The 15600-nt window shown below is 42.8% G+C and overlaps 1 protein-coding gene across 1 annotated transcript in view; it reads right to left on the bottom strand.

Moving 5' to 3' along the window:
* The window catches only part of CHN2 (chimerin 2), a 353485-nt gene that overhangs the window by 39704 nt on the left and 298181 nt on the right, over window positions 1-15600 (bottom strand). Inside the window, exon 7 of the mRNA XM_012640732.1 lies at window positions 1366-1443. Coding sequence (XP_012496186.1) covers window positions 1366-1443 — 78 coding nt within the window. The remainder of the gene's footprint in view (window positions 1-1365; window positions 1444-15600) is intronic.

Raw genomic sequence — 15600 nt, 5'->3', positions numbered from 1 at the left:
AAAAAAAAAAAAAAAAAAAAAAAAATTAACGAAGATAAAAGTAGAAAACAGGGTTTAAAAAAAATGAAGACTTTTTTATGCTCCAAATCAGACCTGTCACTATTCAGTGATGGGAGAAACATCAAAAGTTTTGGCGTAGAAGAGAACCAATATAATGCAATTCTTCACCCTAATGCTAAATATATAGAGCCGTATAATTCCATTCCTCCGTTCAATTATAGCATGCAAATGCCTGAGCCACTTGCTTTCTAAAAACAGATGCAGGGAAACAGACCGAACTAACACAAATATATATTTAATAGATGTGCATTCGTCCTTACGAAGGTTTGGAAAGTAACCAAATAAATTGGTTTCTTTTGTCACCTCTGACAAAGGGTTATCTAGTTCCAATAGTCACTTGGCCTACAGGCCCTGAAGGAAACAAGAGTTTTAAAAGAGAAGACAACGCACATTTTGTCTCTCCTGCCTATTCTTTTCTTCCTGGATCCTTTATCTCCACTCTGCAACTTTCAAATTGTCAGCCCATTTGCCAGGGCAAAACCTCTAACTCTACCCTGTCTCTCCTCCCCTCAATGGCGTCTCAAGTTAGGCAATTTGGCATCAGAATCACTTCTCAGCGCTTCTTGGAAAACACATGAGGGCAAAGGAAACAGGCCATAATTTTCGGATGGCAGGGCCTTTCTACAAATACTCCTCTGAAATAAAGACAGCGGTCTTTCCAGTTCATAAATACCCATGGGAAAATCCACTTAAACACCCACCAGGTTTCCAGATCTTTTTGTTTGGTCTGGTGAGCAGGATAAAGGCTGTGACCAAGGGTGCTCCCAGCACCCGGAGCACAAACAAAAACTATGGGATGGCATCTCCTGTCATCATTTGCTTTCACAGCTGTCTACACATAAAGGAAAGGAGTTAGCATCACTGAAAACAAAAGACAAAAGACAAAATGTGAAACAGGCAACTGTTTTCACTTGCTTGGAGACAGCAATACTTTTTACGACTACTCTGAGTGGAAAAGTACTGCTCGACTTTCACCAGAACATCTCTCAATACCACAGATGGGGCATGCTGGGTTTTTCTTTCCCCCAGACATGGGAATATGAAGAGGAAATGGGCCCAATTCCCCCAAACTAAGTCAACATACAGATAGGTGTTTCTAGGTACGAGCACCAAGCAAACTGCTTGCTAAGGTCTCCAGTCTGATTTGACGAAATCAATGGTGTTAAGCTTGTAGTTAAATGGAGAAAGCAAAGGAATTTGCTGTCTGCTGACTTTACAGTCAGAGAGAGACCAGATGGAAACCGTAAACTATACCTCTCCACCTGCCCTTTTATAACAGAAGGAAGAATGAGGAGGCTCGCTTACCTTAAAGTTGTGTGTCTTCTCATAGTTGAAGTGGTTGTCGTTGTGTGTGAGGGCTGCCCTTCGAACCAGGGAGGAGATCTGTGAACAGGCAAAGAGTTTGAGAGGGGCCCAGAGAAAGCCACCTTTGACTCCCACCTTCACCCCCAGGGCTACGGCCAGCAGCTCTTGGCGTTTCCTGCCCTGCTTAGACTTCCGAACCACAGCACACTTTTTCTCATTTTCCAGCCGCAGTTCCTGGGAGAACATCGTGCCTGGATCCCAGAGCTTTCTAGTTTCCCCTGCAGAGCCTGGGGAGCTCCGTGCCGTCAGGTTTCTCGAACCGCAGCTAATGTTAGGCAGCAGATTTGAGGCAGCTGCGTCCTGTCTGCCGAGGCCTCCGGCATGTGACCTGGAAGGCCCGGCTTGAGTGATGGAGGGGTGGAGGGGGCTCCGCTCCTGAATAAGGACGGGCCTGTTTTGTGCTGTTTCCTAAGGCCAACGTGTGCCTGGAACAATAGCACACATTCATGTGCACAGCAACCCCCAGAAGCGGTCAGCCACTGAGGATTCAGGGAGGCAGGGGCAGGCGGCTTTATTTCTCCTGCCACAGCACATTGCAAAGGAGAAACCTCTCCTCCTCATCAGCACGTTTCACGCTCACATGCGCACACACACCCCACAAGTAGCTCTGATGTTCAAAGTCTGAGGCTGCATCCAATTATTCTGGGGCTCGAAACCTCATCCTGGGCTGAACTCCAGCAGATTAAACCTTTAAACCCTGATGATCATTTAATCTTATAGGGGTAAAGCCTATGTCTCTTGTTTTAAATCTGCCTCAGCACTTGAAAGCTTAATTTTTATTCTTATGCATGCATTAAATTAAAACAGTCTGATCACCAAATGGAGTATCAAAGAGCAAAGCTTTCAGCTCTGAGTTCTACATTCAAAGTTGCCAAATAAGAGGCAGGATGTCTTGTTTCAGGAGACCCCTCCGGTCTCTCTTCTCCCCTTCCTGCACAAACTCACACAGACAAGACAACATTCCTTACCTAAAACCAAAACATCCCAGTTGCTTTTCTTTCAAATAAAACATCTCGATGTTCATTCTGTAGTGGCCATGCCTATAAAAATGCCCTCCTTGCTCTTAAAAGCATCATCTCTTTGATGGTCTCATGGTCCCAGGTCTTCCCATTAATAGAAGTAAGGAAATCTTGATATCTTGGGAGTACTCCTGATCCACTGGTGAAATTTAATGTAGCTAATGCCAGACAATAAAATCACTGCGTTAGGAACTCGAAAGCAAGAACTAGATGGCTGGATCTTTATGTAAATGGATGGTCTGTGAATTTCATCCTGTCCTCTACTGAGACAGGGCCCCATGCTCCAGCGCCTCTAAGCAGCCTTGTGGAGAGTAACCAGAGATCAATCCTTCCCTCGCGTAATTCTTTATCCCTGGCAATCACCATCACTTCAACTTGGTTCAAAAGTCCATCCTCCCATTCTATCCTCTTCCTACCTTCAAAAATAACTGCCAATTTTTATATTGTGCTATTGAGTACAATAACTTCCGTGGTGCCAGATGATGTTCAGAATGTGTTAAATGCACTTATTTAATCTTCAGCAAGTGGGTATGAGCAAGATTTTTATTCCCATTTTTTTCGGATGAAGAGACTGAGGCACCGAGAGGTAAAGTGATTTGTCCAAGGACATGCAACTGGTTTAAGTGGCAGAGCCAGGATCAGAACGCATGGCATCTGTGCCCATGCCCTGAACTGTACACCCTGCCGCCTCAGTACACTGATGTACTGCCACATCCTGCCATCCGGTCCTGCCAGGTGCTTTATCTGAAATATCGGTTGAGTCTGCCCTCTCCTTACCATTCCTGCCCCCCAATAACTCAGGCTTTTGTTATCTTTCCAGGCCACCTTACCCCCAGCTGCACAACAATCTTCCTAAGCCGGTCACCACTCCCCATCTGCTCAGGAAATGCCAATGCTTCTCCAGGGCTTAGCTGTGTCCTGGCATCATGGGTACTTCACAGGCTGGTCCCAACGTGTATCCAGTTCATTTTATTTCCCTACGCTCCCCTCCATAAATCCTACAAAATCTTTCCTCTGACATGCTCAATTTCTCACCCAGGTAGCTTGCTCTATTTTTTAGAATAGTCCAGCATTATTTCAACATGTCTACATTTTCACCAACGTTCCCATTCTAACTCAAATGCCACCCTTTTCAAAAAGACTTCTCCAAACTCACCATTGGAGGCAAATTCTCTCCTCTGAAATCTCATAGCATTTTATCTCCATTTTCTGATTGCATTTCTCACTTTCTCTCTTGTATGAGAGTGATTTAGAACAATACTTATTCCCCAGTCACACTGAGAACTCATTGTGATGTGCTCTATGTTTAAGTTGCCTTTGTTTCCCCCTACAGGAGGGTGTAATAAGATTCCTTGCCACAGTAGGAACTAAATATAAGTTGCTAGGAAGCACCCGTACATGTAGGGAGCCAGAGTTGTGCAGGAAGGTGTGCAAAGGTGCCTACATGGCGTGGGGTCTCCTGCCCCATCCTGTGATCGCCCATCCCCTGCCTCGGCTTCCAATGACCAGGTTTACTCCAGGTGTCTGCTGTCTTGATGGGCTCCACCAGACTCCTTAGCCCCCCTTCCCATCATCTAATCCTGATAATGACTACCACTGATGGGGTTAAGGGAAGGCTTGACATATCTTTGAAAAGCTTCCAATCTTTTCAGGCATTATCCTAAAGGTAAAAGGATGAAGAGGAGGAAAGAGGGTCCTTTGCCAAACCTTCACTGCTAGCTAATCAAGAGAGACCTTCTGATGGCAAGCCATTTTGAGTAAGAACAAATTCTTTGATCTGGCCTAGATGAATTATATGAATATACCGTTTTAGAATCTGATAAAAATAACTCTTTAAATGGAATGTGTGCGAAAGGGGTCTCCTTCTCCTTTTGGTCTGTGAGTGGTTGAATCCAAGGAGATTTAATATTTTCTCTTGTGTCTGTGCCTTTACTTATAACAAGTAATTTTTATTTCTATTTGTGACAGTGATTTCTTTGTCAGATATTTATTCAATAGAATCAACCCAAACACGAGACACATTCAGACATGCGAAGGAACCACACACTGTTCCCTTAAGATGCTTCTTCACAGGGGACTGTAAGTGTTAGCCTTTGAGCGAGCATTATTGTGCGTAATGTAGATGACCTCAGCTCACCCTCCTATTAAAGGAAAAATGATTACAAAAATCTCTTGGTAAAAACTTCCCTCTTAAATAACCCCATCACATAGAGCTCTTCTTTATCTAAGCTCCCCAAGGACGGCTCCTTGGTTTCTTTTATATCCTCCACACTGTCTAATACAGTGTTCTCTATACACAGTGGACACTTAATACTTTTGCTGACCATCTTCTTCTAACAAAAATTTCTATCTGACCTATTTTTATCTATACATTCATTAGATGAAGCACATTTCCCTACATACTCTGTTTACACCAGGGATTCTCACTGGAACTACTGACATTTAGAGCTGGAGAATCCTTTGTTGTGGGGGTTGCCCTGTGCGGTGTAGGACATTCTTTGCCTCTATTCACCAGATGCCAGTAGAACTCCCAATTATGATAATCACAACTGTTTGCAGACATTGCCAGCTATGCCTCGGAAGGCAAAATTGCCCCCCGTTGAGAATATCTGAGTTAAATGGATAACACAAATATTTATAGCATGCTTACTGCATACCGAGTATTATACTTAGCACTTTGCATATTTTGGCTCATATAAGATTTAAAACGTTTTCAGGTGGGTACTGTTACAACGACCCCCGTTTTACAGATGAGGACATGGGAACTGAGGGTTTCAGTGGTAGAATACAGGCACGACTAACTAGGTCTATACTCTCCCCACCCCACAACAACAAGTTTTTTTATTTTCTTATTGTGGTAAAATATACATAACATAAAAGCTAAAATTTTAACCATCTTAAAATGTATAATCTTCCAGCATTCAGTGTATTCACAATGTTCTGTGACCATCACCATTATCTATCTAGTTTCATCACCCCAAAATAAAACTCTGTACCCACCAGCACTCACTCCCTATTCTCTTCTCCCCTCAGCCCCTGGCAATCACCAATCTGCTTTCTGTCTCTGTGAATTTACCTTTTCTGGGTATTTCATATAAAGGGAATCATACAACATATGGCTTTTTGTGTCTGGCTTATTTCACTTAGCATAATTTCTCAAGGCTCATGTATGTTGCAGCAGGTATCAGTACTTCATTTCTTTTCCCTGCTGAACAATAATCCATTGCATGGATATAACACATGTCTTTTATCCATTTAGCAGGTGATGGATATTTAGACTGTTTTCACCTTTTGGCTACTGTGGATAGGGCTACTAAAACATTCTTGTACAAGTTTTGTTTGAACACTTGTTTTCAATTCTTTTGGGTATACACTAAATCTATGCTTTTTACCACCCTCTAAACTTCCTCCCATCCCAATAATATTCCCATTAAAAAATATTCAGTGGTTGAATGCCAAAAGCGCTCTCTTCCCCATTATTAGCCTGTTAACAACTAGCAGGGCTGTACGTTTCCTGGACTAGTTTTTAAAGAGGAGACTTTTGTTCTCCCTGGGCCCTCTGTGAAAGCAGGCGCTACTTAAGATACTTTTGGAAGGAGGTGGGACTATAAATAAATGGTGAAATAAGCTCACCACTTCCCTTTTTCTTTTTTTATAAATAAGGGCGGGGATTCTATTTTCTGAGGCCTCTTCTTTCTCTCTGTGATTAGGATGCCGGACACCAGGAATCAGGTATAACGAGAAAGCAATGAAAGGTTGTCGGAAGAAGGCAAGAGGCAAGGATGGGTCAAGGGGCAGGAAAACCTGAGAAGACACAGCCCTGTGGGAGCCAGTGTACGTGTACAGGGCCCGGGAAAAAGGGGTGGTAGGAGAAGCTCACCTGCACTGATTTTAAAAACTTCACATCCTAAGCCTAGAGGAAATCTCAAAAGTTCATCCAATCAAGGCCTCCTTCTCCATCTGGCTTCAGGCAGGACTACCTCTCAGCCTCCAGTTACCACAGCAGTCTGCCTCATTAGTACCAATTTCTAGAGAAGGTGATTTGCCATCAGTCTACAATTCTTCCATAGACATCAGATAAATTCCAGTGCTGTCTTTTGAGAGGGCTCGTGGAAAATGTCGTTGTCAGTCCCTGGACAGTCTCTCCCACTATTCCAAACCCCAGTGTTTGTGCTGCTGATGAGCCCTTTAAATGTCTGTTTCTTGAGTCTGAATCTCCCTTAGGTATTTACTGCTGAGCTACACCTCTGCTACAGACGCTTCCCTGCTGCTGCAGCTTCATGGCAGTGCATGAAATGAAAATCGATATTACTAATGATGAGGAGAGTGTTGTGAAGAGGGTTCTCTAGTGTCCTGCTGGTGTGTGAATTGGCTTGTGTCTGGGAAAAAAGTCGGTGGTGTGTCAAAAGCCTGGAAAAAGTTCATGGGCATTGATCCAATGGTTCTGTTTGTAGGAGTCTCTCAAGAAGGTCTTCAGACAAAGATTTAGATAGATATATTGAGAGACATAGAGGGATATCCAACAAAATGATAATATCAAGAAATGAGAAAAAAGCCTAAATAGTCAAGGTAGGGGAAAAGTTAAATAAATTACGGTACATATTTGCTAACTATACATCTGATAAAGAGCTAATAACCAGAATCTACAAAGAACTCAAGCAAATCAGCAGGGAAAAAACAAACAATCCCAATTAAAAATTAGACAAAAGACATGAACAGCAGCTTTTGAAAAGAAGATAGACTAATGGCCAATATATGCTCAATGTCACTAATCAGGGAAATACAAATTAAAACCACAATGAGATATGACCTTACCCCAGTTAGAATGGCTTTGACGAAAAAGTCCCAAAACAATAGATGCTGGCATGGATGCAGAAAGGAACACTTATACACTGTTGGTGGGACTGCAAATTAATACAACCTCTATGGAAAACAGTATGGTGATTCCTCAAAGAACTAAAAGTAGACCTGCCATTTGATCTAACAATCTCACTATGGGGTATTTACCCAAAGGAAAAGAAGTCATTTTATCAAAAAGATATCTGCACTTGAATGTTTATCTCAGCACAATTCACAATTGAAAAGGTGTGGAATCAACCCAAGTGCCCATCAATGCATGAGTAGATTAACAAAATGTGGTAAATATATACTATGTAATACTACTAAGCCATGAAGGAGGATGGATTAAGGCCTTTTACAACAATTTGGATGGAACTGGAGACCATTATCCTGAGTGAAGTATCTAAAGAATGGAAAAACACCACATGTACTTGCTATTAAATTGGAACCAACCAATGAGCACAGGTGTGCACAGAGGGAAGTAAAACTCAGTGGAAACCAAACAGGAGGGGAGGGGGGAGGAGGGGATGGGCAAAAACCTACCTAATGGGTACAAAGAACTATATAGGTGATGGGGATACTTATAACTCTGACTCAAGTGTAACAAAATCGAATCACATAACCAAAAACATTTGTACCCCCATAATATTTTGAAATTAAAAAAATTTTTAAAATAATAAAAAGAAAAACAAAGTAAAAAAAAGAAGAAGAAAACACACCAAAATATCTCCAGTGCACCAAACTGCTGAAGATAAGCAGCAGTTATATCTGGATGTAGAAATTTTAATTGACATTTATTTTCCTCTATATTCTTTCCTCTGTTTTTTGAGTTCCCCACAATGGTTATGTGCTCATCTCATTATATCAAAATGATTTTTAAAGTACATTATAAAACCTTCATTAGATTTACTGTGCATGGATAAATTCTCAACCTTTGAGCTCATCGAATCCCACCTCCTCTTTTTTTTAGGTGAAGAGTCTGAGTGCCAGAGAGGTTCGATGACTGCCCCTCATCACAGAGCTGTTCTGCCGCTAGATTCAGAGGCAGATGCAGACTCCAGGTTCTCCTGCCTGTGACCCCTACAGCCAGTGGTCCCCACCCCTGGCAGGCATCAGAACCCCAGGAGGGCTTGTTGGAACACCAACTGCCAGGCTCATTCCAGAGTTTCTGGTTCAATCAATATGAGATCAAGCCCAAGAATCTGCATTTCTAACAGCTTCCCAGGTGATACTGACATTGTTGGTCCTGGGACCATGCTTTGAGGACCCGTTTTATCCTCCCCACTGCCCTGCCTGATAATTAGAATCACATGGGGAGCAACCCCCCCCCCACACCCACACAAACCACAAACCATGCTCAAGGTCTACCTCTGACTAATTAAATTCAAATTTCTGGGGATAAGGCCCAGACTCTAAAAATCCCTCCAGGGGATTCTAATGTGCTCCCAGAACTGAGAGTCACTGCACTAATCTCAAGTGTTTCAATTCAGGGGGATTGTTAGAAACGAAGAAAGTATAAATGTGGTCGATGCTATTGAACAAATTTCCCCCTTCCCAAAGGAATCAATATCTTTTCAAATACAAAATGTGATCATGTTTCTGCTTCTGCTCACCCCACCCCACCTCCCATCATGCTACTTAAAACCTCCATAGACTCTTAAGGCAAAGGCAAATATCCGTACCATGGCTTACAGGGGCCGGTGGGGACTGGTGCCTGCCACCTTTCCAGTCTCACCTCTTCCCACTTTCCTGCTGTCACCTTGAGAATGTGTAACCATACACCTATTAGTATGATTTTTAAATTATGACCTAGCACCCCTCCCCCTAGCCTGCTAGCTCTATGAGATCAGATATTGTGTGTGCCTTTCATCACAATTAAAGCCCCAGTGCCATACATGGAGCCTAGTGCAAAGTAGGTGCTTACTAAATTTGCTCAATGAATGAATGAATGGCCATAGCTGCCAGGTATCTTGGGGTCAGGTGATCACAATAGAGGCTTATCGTTGTCACTACCTAGTAAATTTACTCTTGTTAGCCTCCGGTATAAAATCCAGGGGCTGTACCCTTTGGAGTTTCCTTTGGATCAAACTGTCATGTTTCTGGTATCACAAGAGAGAGTGCTGGAAGCAGGGGGACACTGCACCAGGGTCAGTCGCAGGCCTTAAGGAACAAGACCAGGTTTGGGACTAGAATAATGTCAAAAGTAACATCATATATTTGTGGAGTATGTTACATATTTGAATCTTTCCTTTATGAGGAAGGTAGAGTGAGTGTCATTATTCTCATCTTACAGATGAAGAAACCGAGCTGCTAATAGACTTAGAATTAGGTCTCCTGATGTTCTTTCCGTGGAAATCCCTGGCACCCCAGTGTGCTCAGTGGTGTTGGCTATTCACAGCCCATTGACACAAAGACTTATTCCTCTTCTCTGTTCCTAGAGGAAGTTTACAAACTTTTAAAACTTAAAAAAAACTTTTGAAATTATTCATAGTTCTATTAACTCTCCCTGGTGACTAGCATGATGCCAACACTAGCTTGGCACTTAGGAAAGTTTTGTTGCATGAAAAATGAACATGCCTGCTTTTAAGCAGTCCTTCTATCTTCCCTACCTTCCATCAAATTATAAGAAGAGTTAGTATGTTTTTCTTTTTCCCTTAGACAATGTGTTCACTCTCTGCACACATGTCTGGAGTTCTGGGGTTGGGTCATGTCCCTGGGCTGCACGTTATTTCCCCAAAGCTACAAAATGTTAAATCCTGCCCAGATCCAGGGACACTTAGCAAAATGCTGCAGTTATTCATTCAGCCCAGGATGGTGGTGGGAAATCTGTTATTTTCCTTTGTTTTCACTCGTTGTAGATCGCACTTAAATACTTTTAATGGCTGGATAGTGGTATACTGAATATCTGCTTACTACCCGCTATTTCAGTGTCTTTTATATACATAGATACACATATCTTATATCTACGTGTATATGAAGGGCTTCTACATGGGTTTTGAGGGTGCTGGTGGATGAAGAGGCAGAGCGATGTCCACTCTGGGTTTTGCTGTGGTTCTGCACATCTGGTTCTCTATTCCTGTTGGCAGTGAAAAAAACTAGAAACGCTAAGTGAAATAAGCCCTGACTGCTGAATGATAATCAAAGGGGTGGTTTTCTTTTATCGACCCTCCTAAACCCAGCCTGCTTGATCCTATGTACTTTGAACACTCTCTCGTACCGCCAAACAAATCTTCCTTGCTCTTCCTAAGAACTGCCCTGTGGTCGCTATATTCTTTGCTTGTGGTTTTCAATCCTGAAAGAGGAGGAAGACAACAAAGATGTATGATTAAACTGCAAACTTATTCCCGTGACTGTTAAAGAAATGAGAAAGACCAGGTTGGGACTCTGCCATCCTTCCTGCCAATGGGCTAATTAAAGCTGTATAATGCGGGTTTCATTCGAGTCCATTTAAGCATCAGGTGTCAAGGCTGACCTGGCTCACTCCGAAAACTGCTGCTGACCTCCCAGCCTGCTGTGTTCTGGTCCGAGGCAGAGAGGCCTTTGTCTCTGATGGCGCAACACGCCCAGCTGCTGCTCCAACTGTTCTCCAGGGACAGATGGCCACTCTCAATGGGAGAGAGATACAAAAGCGCCGAAGGAACGGTCTCACTGCCTCTCCTAGACTGCAATTCACTTCATTCAAAACGCTGACAATGCACCCCAAACTGAAGGGCCTGTGTGGGCTCTAAAATGGACCGAAGTATCTTGTTTAGAAACGAATAAAGAACCTGATGCTTCTTGGGTTGGTGGATTGTGCAATGCCGGAATTGCTGTCTTTCCCATATAATTTCTCCAGCTGTTTTACTGGGACTGATGGCAAAGATTTTGGCTAATTACTGACGTTTTTCATGGACTATTTAGATGTACAAACAGGAGGTACTCCACATCGCAGAGGAAGACTGGGTTTCATTAAGCAGCTCACACATTTGAACATGTTGTTTGCTTTTTTGTTGTTTTGTTCTTGTGTGCAGTTTTTGAGAGAATAAATAACAACATGTCTTACGTCTGAGTGTATTAATCCATTTGTTTAAACAAGAATTTTGAAAATCTTACGCAAATTTCTTAAATGCCAAACGTAAGAAAGCATGGTAGGGTTATTTTTTGAGAGAATGGAACATTTGTCAAGTCAAGCTCTGTGAAACGAGAACCCAAATAATAATGTAAAATTTAAGGGGAAGCAGCTATTACAAAGTTCTCAGCTGTCATTTTCCTTCTCGCCCCAGGTTACTCTCTGCTCATATTCCATATTCAACTACTTTTCTTTGTATTTTCTTTGCTGTCACATGACTCCCCACCTCTGGCCAAAAAAATACGTGCCCCAAATGATTGACATACGGGTTTTATTACAAAGGTCAAGACACTCAGTTTCCGGCTCACGGCACCCAACTGCATAGTGGGCCCCGAGTGTATCTCTCTAACTCATCCTCCCTCCCTGCCATTGTTGCTCACTCGTTGAGCCTGAGAAATCTCTGCCAGAGGCCACACATTTGCCAAATTGCATTTTCTTGTGACACTACACGATGGCAATTTGCAGACCACTAGAGAGTGTACCTAACAGAGCCTCCGGCTTCTTTTCCACCAGGTTCTTTGGTCAGCAGTTGAGTAAGGTGTACCTTTATCTACAGAAAAAATCAAATTAACTAGTTGTGTTCTGTATGTGAACTATCCCATGTTGTCAATGAGAGAGAAAACTATTAAACAGTTTTTCAAAATTTCGCAAATGAAAGTATAATATCTCCAGTCCCCTACTGTGCTTCTTACAGTGAATAATCACCCAAACAAAATAGGCCTTGATGCCATTCACAGCTGAGCAGCTGACAATGCCCAATGCCCAATGTAGTTTCTGGGGATATTTAGGAACTCAGTAGTGCTAAAACATGGACACTTGCACATTCCAAATAGACTCTAAGGTTATTTCTGGTTTCCTGTGTGAGTGGTGACTGAGATTTTTCACACTCTACAATTGGATCTCATATTTGTATAATATGTTGGGATTGGGAAGACCAGCCTTATACCAAGTACATGGCCCTATTGTCCCTTCCCAGCTGGAATGTCAGAGTATGTGTGATGATGCAGACAACTCATACAGCCACTGCCTGCTGTGGGAAGAGAAACTACTGTCATGCTAGTGTGCAAGCATGAATATTCCAGAATAAGATAGTTCACTCTGAAATGACCATTTCCAATTGAACCTTAGGTTTATTTTAATGCAATAAAATCATTCTCGGATATGTTGCAAATATAGCTCCTTCCTTTTCTTCCTCCCTCCCCTCCTTCCTTCTCTGAGCAAATATTTATTGAGCATCTATTATTTAATCAGGCACTGTATTAGGCCAGTGGGATAGAGCTGTGAACAACTGACAAAAATCTCTGCCTTCTTGGAGAACAGACAATAAACAAAACTAATAAGCACATTATACATTATTTTAGGAAGTGGCACGTGCTATGAAGAACAAAGCAAGAAGACAAAATAGGGAGTGATGAAGAGGGAGGTTCCCATTTAAATTAGGGTGGCCAGGAAAGGTCTCACTGAGAAGGTGACATTTGGGCAAACACTGGCAGAGGGTGACAGGTGAGCCAGGCTGGTATCTGGAGGAAGAGCATTCCAGACAGAGGGGACAGCAAATGCAAAGGCCACAAGATAGGAACAGGCGTGGCATGTTTAAGAAATAGCAAAGACCAAGAGTGCTGGAGTGTTGTGCTAGGAGGGGAGGTGAGGGACCTAGGATGTCCAGGAGAGAATGGGACTTCCCCTTTTTACTCCCAACGATGTGAGCAGCCACCACAGGGTTCTGCACAGAGCTGTGGTATGATCTGAGTTACTTTACAAAAGCATTGCTCTGCCTTCTGTGCTGAGGACCATAGGAGGACAAGATTGCAAGCAGGGAGAGCAGTTAAAAGCTACTTCAGAAATCAAGGAAAGAGGAGACAGTGGCTTGGGCCAGCCAGTGGGCGGAAGAGGTAGATGGGGTGGTCAGAATCTTGGTATCATTGCAAGGTAGAGCCTGTAGGATTAGCTCACAGGTTGGATGTGAAGTGCACAAGAAAAATAGAATTCCAGGATAACGGCACAGTTTTGGGCCTGGCTAACCAGGTAGCCAAAATTTCCATGAAATGAGATGAAGATGACACCAGGAGGAGCAAGAGTGAGGCAGAAGGTTGGGCCCTCCATTCTGTAATGCATGTTAACATCAAGTAACAGCTGGACACATAAACCTGGAGTCCCAGGGAGAGATAGGTGCTGGAGATCTACTTTTGGGTGCTATCACTGGTAGATGAATTTCAGAGGAAGAGAGTGAGTGGAGATAGACAACAGCAGAGACCCCAGGACTAGGCTCTGGGACACTCCAACCTTTAAGAGGTCAGGAAATTGAGAAGGACCCAGCCAAGGAGAAACAGCAGGAAAGTCTGATATCCTAGAAGCCAAGTGGAAAAAACGATCCACTGTGGCCAATGCTGCTGATAGGTCACGTGCGATGGGGACTGAGCAGGGACCACAGGGTTGGCAACATGAGTAGTGTTCACTTTGGCAAGAGCAGTTCCCAGGAGCAGTGGGGTAACCTGACTGCAGGTGCTTTAAGAATGGGAGGAGGGCGCTGTAGAGCCAGTGCTGGGGAGTGCTGGAGAGCAAAGGGGGCAGTGGAAAGGGTGGGGTTTGGTGGATCCAGAGAGCCTGCTTGTTTTTCCTTTTAAGAAAGAAAAAAAGCCAGTGGGATGTCCCTTGCCCATCATAAAACCATAGCCCATGTAATAAAGAGTCTGACTCAATTTCTGGCGTTTGACTTGCCTGAAGCTTGCACATCAACAAGAAGGCCAGGGCGCTCCCTCCCTTGGTGCTGGTGAGAAGTTCAAACCATGCAAGCCCCTGCTGGTGTGAGAGCTCTCACCCACCTCCACCTCCTAACCATCAAAGAACCCTATGCCATTGTACCCCCAGGGCCTCTCAAGCAATTTTTGGACTTGATTAGGGGTCTGTCTTGCTCCCATCAAGAAAATCTCATTATATGAATAATAAAACTCTGCACATCTGTTTGGTGCATGTATGGCATCCTCAGTCTCGACACCAAACCAAAATTTTGGGTGAGGGGTCCATTCGGCCTCTGTGAAGTGGCCACAGCAGCCAGTAGCAGCTGGACAGCACCTAAGATACAGTCTGTGTCTCCTCCCCCTGCCCCCAAGTTTCCAATGCCTCTGCACACAGGGTCCCTACCACGTAAAGCATGAGTCATATTAGAATCATATAAGCAATAAAATAGAAAAAAACCCTAACAATTACTAAGCCCATGAATATGCCAGGCACATTAATCATATTCCCATTTAATCTGTACAATAGTCCTATGTATTATTACTCCCATTTCAAATATGAGGAAACTGAATCTAAGAGAGCTCTCACTACTCAAGCTTGCAATGCTAATAACAAGGATTTGAACCCAGAACCAGCTGCTTCCAGAGTTCACACTCTTAAACTTCATGTGATTTGGCCTCCACATATTTGTCCCAGGGTAGGGTGTAATAACTTAAGAAGAACCCTCGATTCACATTTTCTAATCTCTTTGGTAGCAAGAACCACAAAGAGCACTTAACAAAGGTTTGCAAGTAAATGCATGTGTCTAGTCTAGCCCGTCTCCTAGTGACTTGCCCAGATTATCACAGCCAGTTAGTTGTAAAGCCAGGACAAAAGGCCAGGTCCTTGAACTGAAGGCCTAAGGTCTTTCTACTGTGCAACAACAGGTCTGATCAAGATCCATGCTCTCCCAGAATGGACAAGTTAAAGAAGCCACACACACACACACACACACACACACACACACACCACACACACACACACACACACACACACACAAGCATATCAAACATAGGCAGGAAATTGCCAGATGACATATATTGTTAAAATTATCTAAGAAAATAATTTGGTCATGTGTATCAAGAATTTCAAAATGTTATTACCCTTTAAGATTCAGTAATTCAATTTCTAAGAATCTATCCTAAGGAAATGATTGTAAATACAGAAAGGCAGTAATAGCATTATTTCTAATATTAAAAATGGAATATATTGTGCATGTCCTAATATCAGGAAGTAACTAAGTAAGTATGACATTCATGCAACAATCAAAATGTTATTTGTGAAGAGTGCACAATAACATGGCTATAATATGCTTCTTGAAAAAAGCAGAATGCAAATGATTCCTATACTATGCTTACAGATACATTTTTTTAAATCCCAATGGATAGGAAATCATTGCAAGGAAACACACCAATGTGTATATATATATATGTT

The sequence above is a fragment of the Propithecus coquereli genome, unplaced genomic scaffold, assembly GCF_000956105.1.
Source record: "Propithecus coquereli isolate 6110/MARCELLA unplaced genomic scaffold, Pcoq_1.0 Scaffold156, whole genome shotgun sequence".
Taxonomy (NCBI): domain Eukaryota; kingdom Metazoa; phylum Chordata; class Mammalia; order Primates; family Indriidae; genus Propithecus; species Propithecus coquereli.
The sequence above is the reverse complement of the archived record's forward strand: the minus strand, read 5'-3'. Positions and strand labels throughout refer to the sequence as shown.